This window comes from Talaromyces amestolkiae, assembly GCF_001896365.1.
Source record: "Talaromyces amestolkiae strain CIB chromosome Unknown scaffold11.1, whole genome shotgun sequence".
Classification (NCBI taxonomy): domain Eukaryota; kingdom Fungi; phylum Ascomycota; class Eurotiomycetes; order Eurotiales; family Trichocomaceae; genus Talaromyces; species Talaromyces amestolkiae.
The window spans coordinates 575,999-591,139 of record NW_024468047.1 but is presented as its reverse complement, the minus strand read 5'-3'; the positions used below and the strand labels follow the sequence as shown (position 1 = coordinate 591,139).

General features: G+C 45.8%; 7 protein-coding genes across 7 annotated transcripts; 4 read left to right on the top strand and 3 right to left on the bottom strand.

Annotated features, from left to right (window-relative positions):
- Positions 1 to 503: 503 nt before the first annotated feature.
- BHQ10_006157 (uncharacterized protein) lies at positions 504 to 1,234 on the top strand (the record flags this gene model as incomplete). Its single annotated transcript, XM_040878712.1, has 2 exons — positions 504 to 557; positions 614 to 1,234. 2 exons carry the CDS (start codon positions 504 to 506, stop codon positions 1,232 to 1,234), a joined length of 675 nt encoding a protein of 224 aa, XP_040734661.1.
- Positions 1,235 to 2,132: 898 nt separating this feature from the next.
- BHQ10_006156 (uncharacterized protein) lies at positions 2,133 to 2,972 on the bottom strand (the record flags this gene model as incomplete). Its single annotated transcript, XM_040878711.1, has 2 exons — positions 2,133 to 2,299; positions 2,363 to 2,972. 2 exons carry the CDS (start codon positions 2,970 to 2,972, stop codon positions 2,133 to 2,135), a joined length of 777 nt encoding a protein of 258 aa, XP_040734660.1.
- Positions 2,973 to 4,430: 1,458 nt separating this feature from the next.
- Positions 4,431 to 5,879, top strand: BHQ10_006155 (uncharacterized protein; the record flags this gene model as incomplete). The annotated part of the gene is made up of 2 exons (XM_040878710.1): positions 4,431 to 4,879; positions 4,937 to 5,879. The coding sequence occupies 2 exons, from the start codon at positions 4,431 to 4,433 to the stop codon at positions 5,877 to 5,879; spliced, it is 1,392 nt and encodes a 463-aa protein (XP_040734659.1).
- A 144-nt stretch (positions 5,880 to 6,023) lies between these two features.
- On the bottom strand, positions 6,024 to 7,592 carry BHQ10_006154 (uncharacterized protein; the record flags this gene model as incomplete). Its single annotated transcript, XM_040878709.1, has 1 exon — positions 6,024 to 7,592. One exon carries the CDS (start codon positions 7,590 to 7,592, stop codon positions 6,024 to 6,026), a length of 1,569 nt encoding a protein of 522 aa, XP_040734658.1.
- A 431-nt stretch (positions 7,593 to 8,023) lies between these two features.
- BHQ10_006153 (uncharacterized protein) lies at positions 8,024 to 9,792 on the top strand (the record flags this gene model as incomplete). Its single annotated transcript, XM_040878708.1, has 5 exons — positions 8,024 to 8,261; positions 8,318 to 8,515; positions 8,572 to 9,133; positions 9,189 to 9,431; positions 9,495 to 9,792. The coding sequence occupies 5 exons, from the start codon at positions 8,024 to 8,026 to the stop codon at positions 9,790 to 9,792; spliced, it is 1,539 nt and encodes a 512-aa protein (XP_040734657.1).
- Positions 9,793 to 11,078: 1,286 nt separating this feature from the next.
- Positions 11,079 to 12,800, bottom strand: BHQ10_006152 (uncharacterized protein; the record flags this gene model as incomplete). Its single annotated transcript, XM_040878707.1, has 3 exons — positions 11,079 to 11,798; positions 11,865 to 12,213; positions 12,265 to 12,800. The coding sequence occupies 3 exons, from the start codon at positions 12,798 to 12,800 to the stop codon at positions 11,079 to 11,081; spliced, it is 1,605 nt and encodes a 534-aa protein (XP_040734656.1).
- Positions 12,801 to 13,788: 988 nt separating this feature from the next.
- BHQ10_006151 (uncharacterized protein) lies at positions 13,789 to 14,832 on the top strand (the record flags this gene model as incomplete). Its single annotated transcript, XM_040878706.1, has 1 exon — positions 13,789 to 14,832. The coding sequence occupies one exon, from the start codon at positions 13,789 to 13,791 to the stop codon at positions 14,830 to 14,832; it is 1,044 nt and encodes a 347-aa protein (XP_040734655.1).
- Positions 14,833 to 15,141: the final 309 nt, after the last annotated feature.

Below are 15,141 nucleotides of genomic sequence, written 5' to 3'. Positions count from 1 at the left end.
TATGCCTGTATACTTCGCACTTTAGACGAGATGAAGCGCGTGTGAGTTGGCTCTTATCCCATGATAAGTACAGATTAGGCCGTCGTATGCAATCGGTAGTTCAGGAACAATGTTGGACATCGACTGGAACTTACAATACATGTCACACATAGTCCCACGTTACAAATGCCAGAAAGACGGGGGCCTGCCTTTGTGGATACCTGTCAGTGTATTGCATAGAGTTTTGACTGTCCCTGCAAATACGCCCCACAGTCTGAGAGCAATTATGGATCTGTGGCGAGGGTTTTAGCTTGTATCAACGCCATCCAAACTTGGATCAAAGACATTTCCTCTTTTGCCTGAAGTCGGAGATTTGTCATATCACAAGAATATCTGCTGGCTGGGGGTATATGAACCCAGTGACTTCCAGTTTGCCCGTGCCGAACTGCAAATTAAAATGGCCAAATAGGAAGAGAAAAACAAGAACTGAACCTAGCTAGAAAGCAATTCTCAATACATACAACATGACGGTTTTCGGAACTCTATACTCTTACCCACGCAACCCGCGGGCGATGAAGGTATGATTTACGAGTGAGAAACAATCCTCAGTGTGTACTGACTAAGGTGTTTCCAGATCCAAGCAGTTGCTGCATTCAATGATCTTACCGTGGACCTTGATCCTAATTTCGTGATGTTCAAAACCAATCGATCAGCCGAATTCCTTGAACAGTTTCCTCTAGGAAAGGTTCCTACTTTCATCGGTGCTGATAACCTGGCACTCTTTGAATCGGACGCTATTGCGCAGTATGTTGCTGAAAGTGGACCAGCCGGAACCAAGTTACTGGGTGCCACAGCGAGACAACGAGCTGTGATCAGTCAATGGGTGCATTTCGCTGACCACGAAWTTTTCGAGCCATTAACAACCTTAATCATGTGGCGGTATGGTATGGGTGCATTCGACCGTGTTCTTGAAGACCAAGCTCTTCAGCGCTTGGAGAAATCTTTGTCAATTCTGGAAAAACACCTTTCGACTTCTCAACATGTTGGCTCGGAAAGCACTACTCTGGCAGATATTTCGGTGGCTGCAGCTTTGTATTGGGGATTCGATCAGATCATCGACCGACAGATGAGAGCTAGATATCCAGCGGTTGTCGAATGGTATCAACGGACCCTCGGCCATGAGAAGATCAGATCTGCTTTTGGGGAAATAAAACTCATTGAGGAGCGTAGAGCATCACCGGAGAAAGCCAATTGAGTCCTGTGCATGCGATATACTTTGCTTTCAGACACCGTTGTCTTTGCGTGATATGCTTCTCCAGTGACTTGCACCTCGGGAGAGGAAGGAATAGAGAGGAGGGGAATTGATTTGGAAAGCTTGCGCTATGTGCATCGTAAAATTCTTTTGATAAAATCACGCTGTTTAATTCAAACTCCATGAAGTCTATTCTTGTCCTCATCTTCAATTTGTGCCAGGGGTCATCGGGCTTGCCTTAGGGACCACCATCATGGAAACCTTGCTGGTTACCAACTGCAGGTATTCTTATTAGGCCTTATAGTAACTCATACGAGACCAGCTAAGTTGGAGCCATGGTTATGTGTAGTTTCAATGATGAGTTACGTAATGAATAGAGATCCGATATTGATTGACTTTATCAATAAAGATGCAGCTTGGATACGTCTAGAGCCAGAATCATTACAGCAGATATGTTCTCAGCTGAATAGTGAACAGCTCTATGGATTAGCAGGATTTTTATTTCCCCTTTCCCTATTCAAATTTACTTTTGTCAACAAATGATTGCATCGATAGGGAAATGAATCATCCAGTAGCTTTTTGCATTCCTTTGAGTATTAAAAACAATACCGTATAAGTGCTGGTCAGTGCTCCTCCGCCTCCAATCGATGGCTTAATGTGGGCTCTCTGTCAATTAATTTCCTAAGCTATTAAAAGATTGATCGGCCCGATGAAGCATCTCCAAGGTATGACTTCTTAAAAAACTTTCGACGTCCTCTGGCGTGACACTTGGATACCTGTAGCAATCGAGCCTATCGCCGAGGCTAGCCTCCGAGTTCATGCACCAGTAAGAAAAGCATCTGGAATTAGTTTAGCATTGTCCAAATCACTGTAAAAGACGAGCCGAATTCATATCAAAGGCTTACATGGGCGCCCAACTTGAAATATCTTCCGGATTCATGTTGAATGATTCCTCGACGGTTTGATATAGCTCATCTATAGACCCTTTTTGCTTGAGATGAAGTGGGATTCCATAGACCGTCTCAAAGATTCCCTTGATGTCCTTGATGCTCTTGCGATCGCCCCGAACTTTGTCCAAGTCAGCTATCACAGAACAGATCAGGGGGGTTGAAAAGAGTGCAAGCAACTCACATCGGAATACCCCTTTGGCATTTCTGTCAAGAGCCAAGGCGGCAGTATACGCTGCAGCAGTCGTGCAAGTGGTCAAATCCCACTGCTCATCCCCTGTGCCCCAGAATGAAATTGAACGATTGTCGGAGTTATAAAGCCCAAAGAAATCGCTCCAGAATGTCTCCATCAATCCACCTGTTAGAATGTGCACGCCTGACACTTTCTTAGTCGTGAGATACTCCATCACGATTTGAGCCGACTTCTTCGGAAAGATAGCGTCGCGTGGTATTTTGGTGTAGTCAACCGCAAAGTCACTCGCGATATACCTGTTTACGCCTGCGTCCTCACAAGCGTCGATCAATATTTCTTGTCCATGTGTCATCAGCTCTGGACCCCCATAATAGCAACAGACCACCACATCGGATCCCTGGACAAATTTCCGGGCATTTTCCCGGTCATCGTACCCCCCTTTTATGAGGACGATCCTCTTTGATTGAGAGATTGACGGAGGAAGCTTCTGCAGGCTTCGACAATATCCTCTTATCACGATTTCTGGATATTTGAGTAGCTCTTTGACGAGGCATTGTGCAAGTTTGCCCGATATTCCGGCGATACCGACGGTTGTCTGCATTGCGAACGTATCAATACAAATAGCTTGATGATCTTTTCTTAACGACCCAGCGGCCAGGCGAATAAAGGATGAAGAGAATCAAAAGAAGAAAAGGAATATTCTAATGATGGTGTTAGACTAGTGTCTAAAAAATCACAACGCCTTTTTATGGTGTCCGATTTTATGCTCCAAAAGGCGTAAAGCGAGATGGAAAAATCAGCTCATCGTTACTATAGAATCCACTTTCGTCATCAGGCTTTCCAGATCTTGATGATACCTGCTTTATAATCCTAGGATGACCTTAATCCCTGGGGTTCGCTTATGGCACGCAGTCCACAATGCCACATTATACAATGCCATCGTTGACCATGTGGGTATTTGCCAGTTGATTGGAGATTTTGACTCTAAGTGAATAATCGGACTGTTAATGAGCTAGGCTTTAATAAGTTCTGTGACCAGAATCAACCACTTCTTACAATACCAGCCTGGGTAGGTACCGACGACTTGGAACAATGTAATGTTGTCTTATGCAAGTCACTGACACCTGATCCGCTATGGCGCTATTAGCTCCTCAGCCCCTGATATACTGAGTCACAACCATGGAACCATGAGGAGAATTTCGACAGTGGCAACTTCACTTTACCCGTCAATTGCGCTGTCTCTACGGAGTAACTTGGATTTAAGGACCGGAGCCCGAATGTCAAGTAATTTATACATGTAACAATACTGTTTCGTATCGTAATTTCAATTGCCGCCGATAAATCGGGCCTATCCGCCGAGGTGAGCGATTTTCCGGCATCAATAACTACACCCACCAGAGATGCTGCAGCAAAGCCCGTGATGCCCGGTAACGATTTACATAATGTTCCTACCAATAACCAATCCATTCAGATGCTGCCGGTGTGCAACCCTTGCCGCTCTCGTAAAGTGAAATGCGACCGTGCTCAGCCAGTCTGCGGCTCATGCACGCGATTGCGACTGGATTGTTCGTTCCAGAGACAATCCGTCACCCCTCATCCAGACATCGGGGATGATCCTGCGGACTATACGCAGGCCGGAACGAAGCGGAAACGAGCTCGACAGGCGTGTAGAAGTTGCCGGGTTGTTAAAGCCAAGTGCTCTGGTACAGGGCCCTGTGAGAGATGCGTCTCTAAACGGATTTTTTGTGAGCTTAATACGCCTGAAATCCAGACGAGCGATGGCCATGGTCCGGTTCATAATGTACCGACACCACCTAGTAGATCAACTAGTTCTACATGCCTACTAGTCTGGCCGCTGGACAAGGCAAGGACAAGGGACTATCTTCAAGCCTACTTTGATACAACGAGCAGGATAACTTTTGTCTTTCTCCACAAGCCAACCATCCTCGCAGATTGGAGCAGAGGCATCCTTGATACCAATCTGCTTAAATGTATCGTCGCATTTGGGCTTTTCCTAAGTAATGGTCCACCAGAAGCACAGGCCATAGCTCGAGCCTGGATGCGAGAGGTCCAAGATGAAACCCTCCAACGAATTGGGAGACATACAATCACGCATCTTCGAATTCTCGTGTTGTTAACACGCTTCTGCTTCCACGCCGGTGATTTCGGCGGCGCGTGGAATATTCTTGCTCTTGCTGCGCGTGTGGCGTTTACTCTGCGATTGAATTATGAGCACGACAGACTAGATCCTATCGTGCAGGAATCGCATAGACGGCTGATCTGGGCGATATATCACCAAGATCGGTTGTTTTCAGGCGGTATTGCGGATTTTCAGGTTTGTCCGGTGGAGAAGATGCATGTTCGTCTTCCGTGCGATGATCGGAGTTTTGAGATGGGGCTTACGTCAAAAGCTGGATTTATGAAAGACGATGATATTGATCCAAGTGCCAATATGGATACGCATGCTTTTAAGCTTAGGCTTCTTGCGATTCGAGATAAAATTTTGAGGTCGGCCTATGGATGGATGATATTGATGTGGCGACATTCGAGCTAATCAAATGGCAGGTATACCAAAAACGTTCGAAGACAAGGCAACAGCCCAGCCGAAAGCAGGGCCGAGATGGAAGCACTTCAGATTGAGCTCAACATGTTTGAGCGAAACCTCCCAGCAGAGTTCAGGCTCACACCTCAAAGAGTAGTGATTATGGGCCATTCTCGCGAAGCCAGTATTTATGCTGGACTGCATTCGCTATGGATGATGTGCCACTGTGACCTCTACCGCTTCTGCGTTCCCGGTATTCGCGAGTCCGTATCTAAAGAAGCTTTGGCCTCGACACATCCTGACTTTGTCGAGTTCTGTCAGCGCACATGTCTCGACTTTTCTATCCGATTTTGTGAAGCATGGTCCAATTTCTATCACCTGGAGTCCAGCGAATGCCTTGCCGGTGAGTTTTTGGTTATCTCGATCTATCAAGTTGCACAAATACTGCATCATCTGCAGCATCTGTTGCCTGAAGAAGGCGATCATTGCATCGTGTCCCTAAAAGAGAAGCTCGTTGAAGCGCTTGAAATGGCTAGGCCTTGTGAGAGGGTGTTTACTAAAGCGGTCGGATGTCTGAGGGATTCTGAGCGTTTGATTGACGCACTGGGACGGAAGTCGATTACGCGAACTGCATCGTCATCAAGTCTCGACGATGGAATGGAAGCTAGCGGTCAAAAACATCTGGCATCACAACATTCCGTCCTGGTTCACATCTATAACAGTCACAACCAAGAAGAAGAGTCTATTGAGCGGCCCGCTGTATATCAAGCAGATAGTTCGTTAGAATACGCAGAAAACGAGGCAGCGAGATATTTGCCACCTAGCATGAATTTGAATCAGTCAAATCATGGGATGGAGCAACAAGAGGAATTCGAGCAAGGGTTTTCCGATGCCTCTCTATGGAACCCGTTTAATATGGAGCTTAATGGGTATTATGATCCTGAGCTGGATTTTCTGTTCGTATAATTGAACGAAGGGTGGGACTTCCCGAAAGTTATCTAGTTCTCTAGACATGGTGTCTATATCTACAGCCCTAAGAAATATTGTTCCTATAGCTATCAAGTATTGTTGACGAAAAATTGATATATATTCGGGTGTAACATACGATAACTAAGCTTGACCCCGCTGTTTCAGACGCTCTTCCATCTGCTGCTTTGGACTCTTTAGATTCACCTCCGGAAATCGATTGTCTTTCTGCCACGGCAGGAAATCGCTACCATCTACAAGCCAGCGAAGGACTACCCTCTCGTATTTTGCTACCAACTCACTGTATGTATGTTCAGCGGCCAGATTATGCATCTCATGCGGATCAGACACGCGATCGTACAGCTCCGCGGGCTCGTATAAACGATAGATATAAGCATACTTTTCATCTCTCAAAGAGATCGCTTTCCCGACGATGGTGGTGTCTTCGTGCTGAAGGCCCGCTTTGATATCGTATGGGTACGGCGCCTGTTCAAGCAAGGGCTCCTCAGACGTCAAGAATCCTCCTTCTGAGAATGCATACTCCTTATGCTCTGTTGCATCACCGACAAGGATCGGAATCCACGATTTGCCATTATGAGGAAAGTGTTCACCGATGCCTGACAATTCGAGCATGGTGGGTACTAAATCGACCATCTCCGTCATGGTATTGATGGTCTTATTCTCGGGTAGTCCAGCACCGCCGATGATCAACGGCTCTCTCACGAGTGTCTCAGATAGACCCGATGGCCACTTCTCAATTAAGCCGTGGTCTCCGAGGTACTCCCCATGATCAGTAAAGAACATGGTGACCGTATCCTTCCACATCCCAAGTTCGTCTATCTTATTCAAGATGCGTCCAAACTGATCATCCAAGCGAGTGATCATTCCAAAGTATGTGGCTTTCACTTCCCTCCAAATCGCCTCCGTTGCGCGGCCAGTACCGTATCTTTCTCGGATGGCCTGCATGTATCGAGGCTCGTAGCCTGTTTTCTGTTCTGGATTAGAGATGACAGCGGTCATTTTGTCCCGGTCGTACATTGAGAAATAGGGCTCTTCCACTTGAAAAGGGCAGTGTGGGAAGAGAAGAGGCATGAAGAGTACCCACGGCTTATCGTCCGGCGGACACTCAAGCCACTTCAACGCAGACCGTACGACCGCCTCGTCGTAGTCTAGAGCTTGACTCGCGTTGCGCAAGCCTTTATAAAACAGCCTGTTCCAAATATTCTCCTTGTCGACATTCTCATCGCTCCTCCCTCCCGCGAATTTCGGCATAAATTCAGGCGTTTCTAAAAACCCGTACTCGGTCACACTGAGTTCCGTGACTGTTGGCGCAAACGTGTCACCTCTAGGTGCCAAGCAGGCAATGTGGTAGCCATTCCCTTTCATGCTTCGGAAAATATTGGGCTCCCACGGCTTAATGAGGTTCTCGAGACTGCGATGACCGCTGACGTGCGGGTAGCAACCGGTGAACATGCTGCATCTTGATTGTGAGCAGACTGAGGCTTGAGTAAAGCAGTTGGTGTATAAGGTACCGCGACGACGGAAGGCGTCGATGTTCGGAGTGTTGATCCCGGCTTTGCCATCTGTAGTGCAGCCGAGGGAGTCATATCTCAGCTGGTCTGGCATGAAAATAACATAGTTCGGTTGGTCTCCGCCATTTGGCGAGGAGATCTTTAGTGGGAGAGGCTTGGCAGGTTGAGAATAAGACGCCATTTTGCGATCTAATGGTGAGATGAATTTTGAATTATAATTTCTCAAAGCATTGACCATTTCTCTCTTTTGAAGGAAAAGCAACAGTATGATTACCGCCGAGCGCGGATAGTATCCGGTCCTCAATATGCGAGGGAAAGCGGGCGTTTCCCCGAGATAACCAGATCTCGAGTGAAGCACCCTGAGAGTTTTACGAGACTCGAATCACGCAAAATTAGCTTCCCTCGGATTTCCCAAAGCGCCATACTTACCAGCTGGGGTCTCCATCCGGGGCCGGTCGATGCAGGTTGGACTGCCTAAGGTATTTACTTAGAAAGGCCTCCGCGCCTATCTTGGTGCTGATTTTGATATCAGTCGAAACCATTCTACTCTACTCATTGGCTCCATAAAGTCTTATTCTTTTTCACAGTCAAGGATACACTTGACACTGCGTCATGGGTAACATATCTGATGCGTCCCGGTATTTCAACCAGCCGCTTCTGCTCTCTGTTCTCGTCATTGCTGTATCAACATTCAACTATGGCTTCGACAACCAAGCCTTTGCGACCATCCAAGCTATGGATGCCTTTACTACACAATTCGGAGAATATGACAAAGCTAGTGGCACTTATGAGCTCAACTCGGTCTGGTTATCACTATTCAGCAGCTTGAACTATATTGGATTCGTCGTTGGTGAGTGGCTTTTTTTGTCAAACCATAAACTCTTCTGACGAACTCTTCGTTCCTAGGTGTTGTTGTTGGCAGTTTTATCTCTGCCCGATTCGGCCGTCGTAAATGCATGTTCATCATGAGCGTATATGCGCTCGTCACAGCTACCATTGCTGTCACATCCAACACCAAGGATCAGATTATGGTTGCTCGCATTCTCAACTATGTATACGTGGGCATAGAGCTCTCCGTGATTCCTGTCTTTCAATCCGAAATCGGTAAGCAATGGCATATCTTCTGAAATCTTACAAAATAGACTAACATAAATGTCCAGTTCCGGCACCGGTTCGCGGCTTGATAGTAGGAACCTATCAACTTAGCCTCAACTTGGGCGGCGTCGTCATCAACGCGGTTTGCTTCGGAACCAGTCACCTCGAGGGCAACCGATCCTGGCGTATCCCGTTAGGATTATTCTACATTATCCCCACCATTATTGCATCCTCGGTCCTTTTCATCGCGGAATCTCCAAGATGGCTGCTTCAACGCAACAGGGCTAACGAGGCAAAGGCGAGTCTGCAAAAGCTTCGCCAAGGAGCCTTCACAGAGGAAGAAATCAACAATGAATACAGAGAACTTGAGTTTGCCCTGGAAACTGGAGTAGAGCAGGGTAGATTTATCGAGCTATTCCAGGGGAAGAATCTCAAGCGGACTCTGATTGTGATCGCAATGAATTTCTTTCAACAGGCTACCGGGCAAGCTTTCTCGTCCCAATATGGCGGTGTCTATGTGCGGACACTGAAAATTTTCAATCCAATACTATTCACCTTGATGAATAGTATCATTGGATCCTGTGTAGTTGTTGCCACGTTACTATTCTCCGACAAAGTGGGCAGACGGTAAGTTCACCTTGTCCTGATATATACAGTCTTGTTCCTCTAACAAATCGACTAGCAAGTTGCTTATGTTTTCATCCATCGGTATGACCGCCGCCCTTCTTGCTATGGCAGGCCTAGGCATTAATGACCCGGTCTCTGTAACAAGAGAAAAGGGCATAATTGCTTTAATCATCATCTTCTCTTCCGCTTTCTCAAGCGGTTGGGGTCCGCTGACCTATGTGGTCGTGACTGAAATCACTTCGCCCCGACTACGAGATCATACCTCTCGAGCCGGGTTTGCTACCAATGTCTGTCTCAAGTGAGTTACTACGAAGGTATACAGACTGAATCTATGTTTGCTAACAATGATACTTACCATTAGTTTCGCCGTCAATTTCTCCGTTCCCTATCTCGTCTTGAAAAGTCAAGTCGGTCTCGGTAGCAAAGTTGGGTTTATCTTTGGCGCCATCTCTTTGCTGTCGCTGATCTTCATATACTTTTGCGTACCTGAATGTAAGGGTAAGACACTGGAACAGGTCGACTGGTTATTTAATAACGGTGTCAAAGTACGCCATTTTGGAGCTACGGATGCATCGGGAATGCTTGATGGTAGCCTTCTGGAGAATGTTAAGGGTAGTCTCAGCAAAGACAACACATGCAGACATGTGCAAAAGGTTTGAGTTGAGGCAAACTTGAAACTCGCTTGGGGATCTCTTTTCCTAGGACATTTAATCATCGCATAATCTATAGTTGGCTTGAATACACCAAGGATACAGTTAGCTCTGAATTACAGTAACAAGATAGTATACGCATAGCAGGCTTTAGGGAGATTTATATCATCATTTATATTGATAATTTCTAGCCGAGGATTGTAGTGATGTAGAAAAGTAAGGTGTAGACTGTCGCCCGTTGAGCAGGACAATCCATCCGAGCTGTTGCATAACATCCCTCGCTCCCGCAGAAGGACGCAGGGTTCTATCAAGAACTGTAATAACAATCCTAGATAGGGAAGGAATGGCTCGTAGATGGCTATTGATTTCCTGCAATACCTCTTGGATAGCTTCGGCTCCAGTGTCAATCACACCACTACCTTTATAGATCATATCGATTACCCTCAGCCCGGTACACTCCTTTTGAAGAAGCTGCAACTTCTGCAGCCCGTCTTCCCTAATCCTGATCCGCCTCGTCGGTTGACTACTGCCCACCCCATACCCAATCTGTTCTTCAATAGCCGGAAATGTCATACACAGAGATGACAATGATGCCGCATTCACGGGTCCAATGCACTCTAGAAATGACCTCAGAAACGACGGGATACGGGCTTCCGGCTGTTTTGGATCAATTTCCAAGAGTTCGAATTGGTTTTCACCATACAGAATCGCTCTTGCTTCGATGTATACCTGTCGATTGACACATAATAATGCTGTCCAAGAACGTCTCCTTCGAGAGATGTCAAGCATAAAGCTTTCGATATTGTCCGAATCAGAGCTATCTCGAAAGATGTAGATTGGAAGTGAACTGGTGAGAAGGCGTTTGTAAATGATATTGCGAATTTCTAGAGGTAGAGCGAGAAAAGAGTTTGTTCTACATCTATCCGACGAAGGTACTGCTCTTGGTTTAGACGATATTGAGTTGGGCATGGTGGGCTTACGATAGCCGGAGATACGACGAGCTGTGCAATCAGGATATTGACAATATGAAGACTATCAGTGTGTCTGACCACGAGATTGTATTCTATACTTCTATATATAATGCAAATACTGTGCTGATTTTGAAGAATATAAAAATCTGTGAGATTTTCTTCCTTTGTTCGTTTCCTTTGTTTGAGAAAAAGCCCTAMCCTTAMCCTGCCGCTTTGAATTTATCTGAAACAACCAAAAAAAAACTATACAAGACACCGCTAATCATATGCTATATGAGGTTATGGTGCATCTGATGTTGCTTGGCATTAACCAGAAGACCAGTCTTAAATTTCACTCTCCTTTTTGTCAAGACCTGTTCTCGTTTCGACGTGCTCTGTAGAGAGAGAATGTGTTCCAACAAAGTACGACGCAATGATGGTAAGCCCAGCAATGCATGCGTACAGAATCCAAGCATTTCCCAAGCTCCATGCGTACGAAGCCTGCACCACCTGCCGCTGGGTGATGTCTGCAATAGATTGAAGTTGGTCCACGTTCACCTGCGCATCTTGTCCCGAAAACGTCGCTACCATATCTGGAGACAGTCCTGCATTTACAAGATCCGACTGCTTCAGGTTCATGGAGCCCTGAAATACGACTCCACCGATCACGATGGATACTGCCTGTGCCAGGCCGCGCATGAATGTCAGCGTTGAAGTGGCCGTAGCGGTCTCCTGTTGCGATACATTTGCTTGAATCGCAACTAAAGGAGGTTGTATCAAGAGGCCAGACCCTAGTGCTCCAATAATCTGGTATATCATGATCTTGGCAAGACCAGTTGAAGATTTCAAGTCAATCAACAGCCCAAAACCCAGGGTCATCAAGACTGCGCCTATCCAAAGGAGAGCGTTATAGCGACCCGTGTAATGGATCAGTAACCCACTGATAATGCCACCCAAGCCTTCTAGGAACACAAAAGGAAGGCCTAGAAGACCGGATTGTAGTGGTTGCGCTAGCTTTGCTGACTGAAAATAGAGTGGGAGATAGTACTCTGGACCCATCATTGCCTATCAACGCGGATGTGTCAGCGGCTGAGAACAAATATGCAAAAGTGCAAATGAAATATGACTTACGAATGCGTGGAACGCGCCAATGGCAATTGCCGCCGCGTTAGATCTGTTTTTGAAAACTTGGACTGGCATGACTGGATACTTTGCTACTTTGGCTTCCACAAAGTAAAAGACACCGGAAAGAGCGAGACCAACAATAATTAGGACAAGAACTTTTGGTGATTTCCAGTCCGTATATTCGCCACCTATGTTGAGTCCGAGAAGAGTCATGAGCGTCACGGCCAGTAATGACGCGCTGCCTAGCCAATCGACTGCTTTTAGGCCTCGCCAAATTGGAGTCCGTGGGTTGTGGACGTCCATGAACAACCACACGACGAGAAATGTCACGGCAGCGATGGGAATATTTGTGTACCTAACTCACGCTCAGCTGTTAATCTTTCAGATACAGAATAGAGCAACTCACCAAATCCATCTCCATCCCGCATACTCGGCAAAAGCTCCTCCAACCACGGGTCCAATGGCCCCAGAAATAGCCCATATAACATCGCAAATACCTAAATACAGAGTCCGTCGCCTCAAATCGAACATATCACTAATGACAATATTAACAAGCAACATAATAGCACCGGCGGCAGCTCCCTGTAGTGCTCTTCCAGTTATAAGCATCCCCATACTCGTCGAAAAGCCACACACAAAAGAGCTGACTATGAAAAGAGCCACCGCTATTAGGAAAACCACCTTTCTACCCCATATGTCGGAGAAATTGGTCCAGACAGGACCTGAGGCGGTATCAGCAAGAACATATGCGGCGCCTACCCAGGTATATCCAGATGTGGATTGGAAGTGTTTTGCGATTGTGGGTAACGCTGTTGTGACGATGGTTGTGTTGACTGCAGATATGAATAAGGCAGCGTACAGAACAGAGACTAGGGTGAAGACGCGCAGGCGACTTCGTTGAATTGGTCTTTGCTCTTCCAGTGTGAATGCTTCGGTAGCCATGTTAATAAAGTCGGAAATTGTTATTATATAGACGGCGCCTTAATATGTTATTCTTATTTGAGGATAAAGCAGATTGTGCAGCAAATTATTCTGTATAAACACCAGGGAGCTTGTTCCTATAAATATTGAAGTGTTCCTTATCTTTCGCAGGCATCAACCAACGATTACTAAAGCATCCTTTATCATCATTGGATGTTTGAATGCTTCGGAGTCCGAGGCTTCCAAAATGTCGCTATTTTTTATTCATCTGACAACATATTTCTATCACAAGATTATTTATGTACAGATATCTTATCATTATTTGGATAAAGCAGATTTTGCGACTGACTATTCTGTATTAATACCGGAGAGCTTGTTTCAATAAATGTCGAAGTTGTGACTTATCTTTTGCAGGCATCAACCAACGTTTACTAAAGCGTCCTCCAGTAATCATTGGATGTTTGAGGGCTTTGAAACCCATGGCTTCCCAAATGTCGCTATTTTTATTTGATAAGTCTATAGGCTCGAAAGAGTCTCATTTCCGCTGTGTCCACTGTCATTCTTGAGTTGCATTGAGTAGCGTTAATCCTGATAATATATTCAATGGCGAATGTATTTATATGCATAATATTTTGAGTAGTGATAGAACTCAACCAAACGAAGATAAACCCTTGCATGTATGAAGCCAGGCTATATATTTACGATACTAATATCCCTACATATTATAACTACTTTGTAAAATATAGGGCGAAGATAAAAATAAATGTTACCGAAAAGGACTAATATCTTGCAGACTAAGAGATTGCGATTATGCGCTTGGAGGTTTGGAATAGTGTCATATTGACTATATTTTTTTCATTTCAATTTTTCTTCAATATTCACAGGCTTGCATAGTAATTTGGCTATAGCTATGTACGTGTGTAGTTGCCACTAACTCGCTTAATAATATGAGAGAAGTCTTCTTACCCCGCTCGCCTTCAGGAATAGCTAGCTTTCTCTTAACAAAATCATGTCGCTTCGACGACGATCGTGCGATTCATGTTTTACTTCACGCCGAAAGTGTGATAGAGCCCTACCTATCTGCTCAAGGTGTCAGCGGAATAACAAGAACTGCCAGTACGCCTATCTTCCATTGCCCTCGGATGGACAGACAGCACAGCCTGGCCATGATTTAAACCAGATTTCGAGATATGACCAACGCGAAACAACACCCGTTGCTCTGAATGTCGCTAAGGTAGAGGTTCCATGGCATAGTATGCCATGGTCACTAGGCCAATTGGGTACGCAGCCACGAGTGGTCGGTCTGGAGAGCCATACATGGGTATACACACAGTTCAGAGATTATCCTCAGCTATTTGCCACACGAGGTGAAAACATTTTCATCCATCCGACATTATATCGTACCTCCTTCCCTGCCTCCATTCGGACAGCCTTTGGTATATGTGCCGCGACCTTGTCGCTGAACCAGCAAACACGTCCTCTGATATTCCAGGCTGTGGATGCGGAAGTGCTCAGCCTGCTACGTTCGCCGTTGACTGGGTCTCTATTTGAGAAACTGGCAGCGTTTCAGGCCCTAGTTCTGTATCAAATCGTGAGGGTCTTCTATGGGGACATGAAAGAGCAGTGGGCGGCAGAACAGCAGGAATTCATTGTGAGGTCGATTGGCCTGCGGCTCCTTCGTCAAGCAGAGGCAGAACTACCAATGCCTCCCACCACATGGGAGACTTGGGTTCTCGCGGAGAGTGTTCGGCGGGCTGTCCTGTTCTCTTTCAAGTTATATACAGTGTATTGGAGTTTCAGAGCGGGTACCTGCAAAGAGAACGGTGCACTAAATCMCCTGCCGTTATCCGCCAATCCAGGGCTATGGGACTCTCAAAATGTAGACTTCGAAGATGTGGCAAGAGACACCATTATAACGCACGGGCAGCTTCTTGAACGCTGGCAAGCTGCTCCGCAGCGTAAGCTCGATCGCTATGAAAATCTTCTCGTCGTTGCTTGGAAAGGAGCTCCCACGGTGGAAGCGTTGTCACACTGCCGGATTGAGGGCTTATAAGGAGACAAGTATTGGTTCTGTATCATATCATTCTGCACTATGCTAGTAAAGGCTACCTACAACCATACAACCATACAACCGTACATCGATATATGTGCATATGGCTGTCATATTTTTCTCTATCTATAAGTCTTTTGATCAAATATAGACCCTTACGACTATGACATAGATCCTAAAAATGGTTAGGTGCAAGTAGGCACCATTGACGAACGAAAAAAAAAAAAAACGTGATCAATTGATATAAAGAGGTAAGATAATTGATTGACCGAAGAAAGAAACGATCTATGACAAGTGCACCTTGAGGCAACC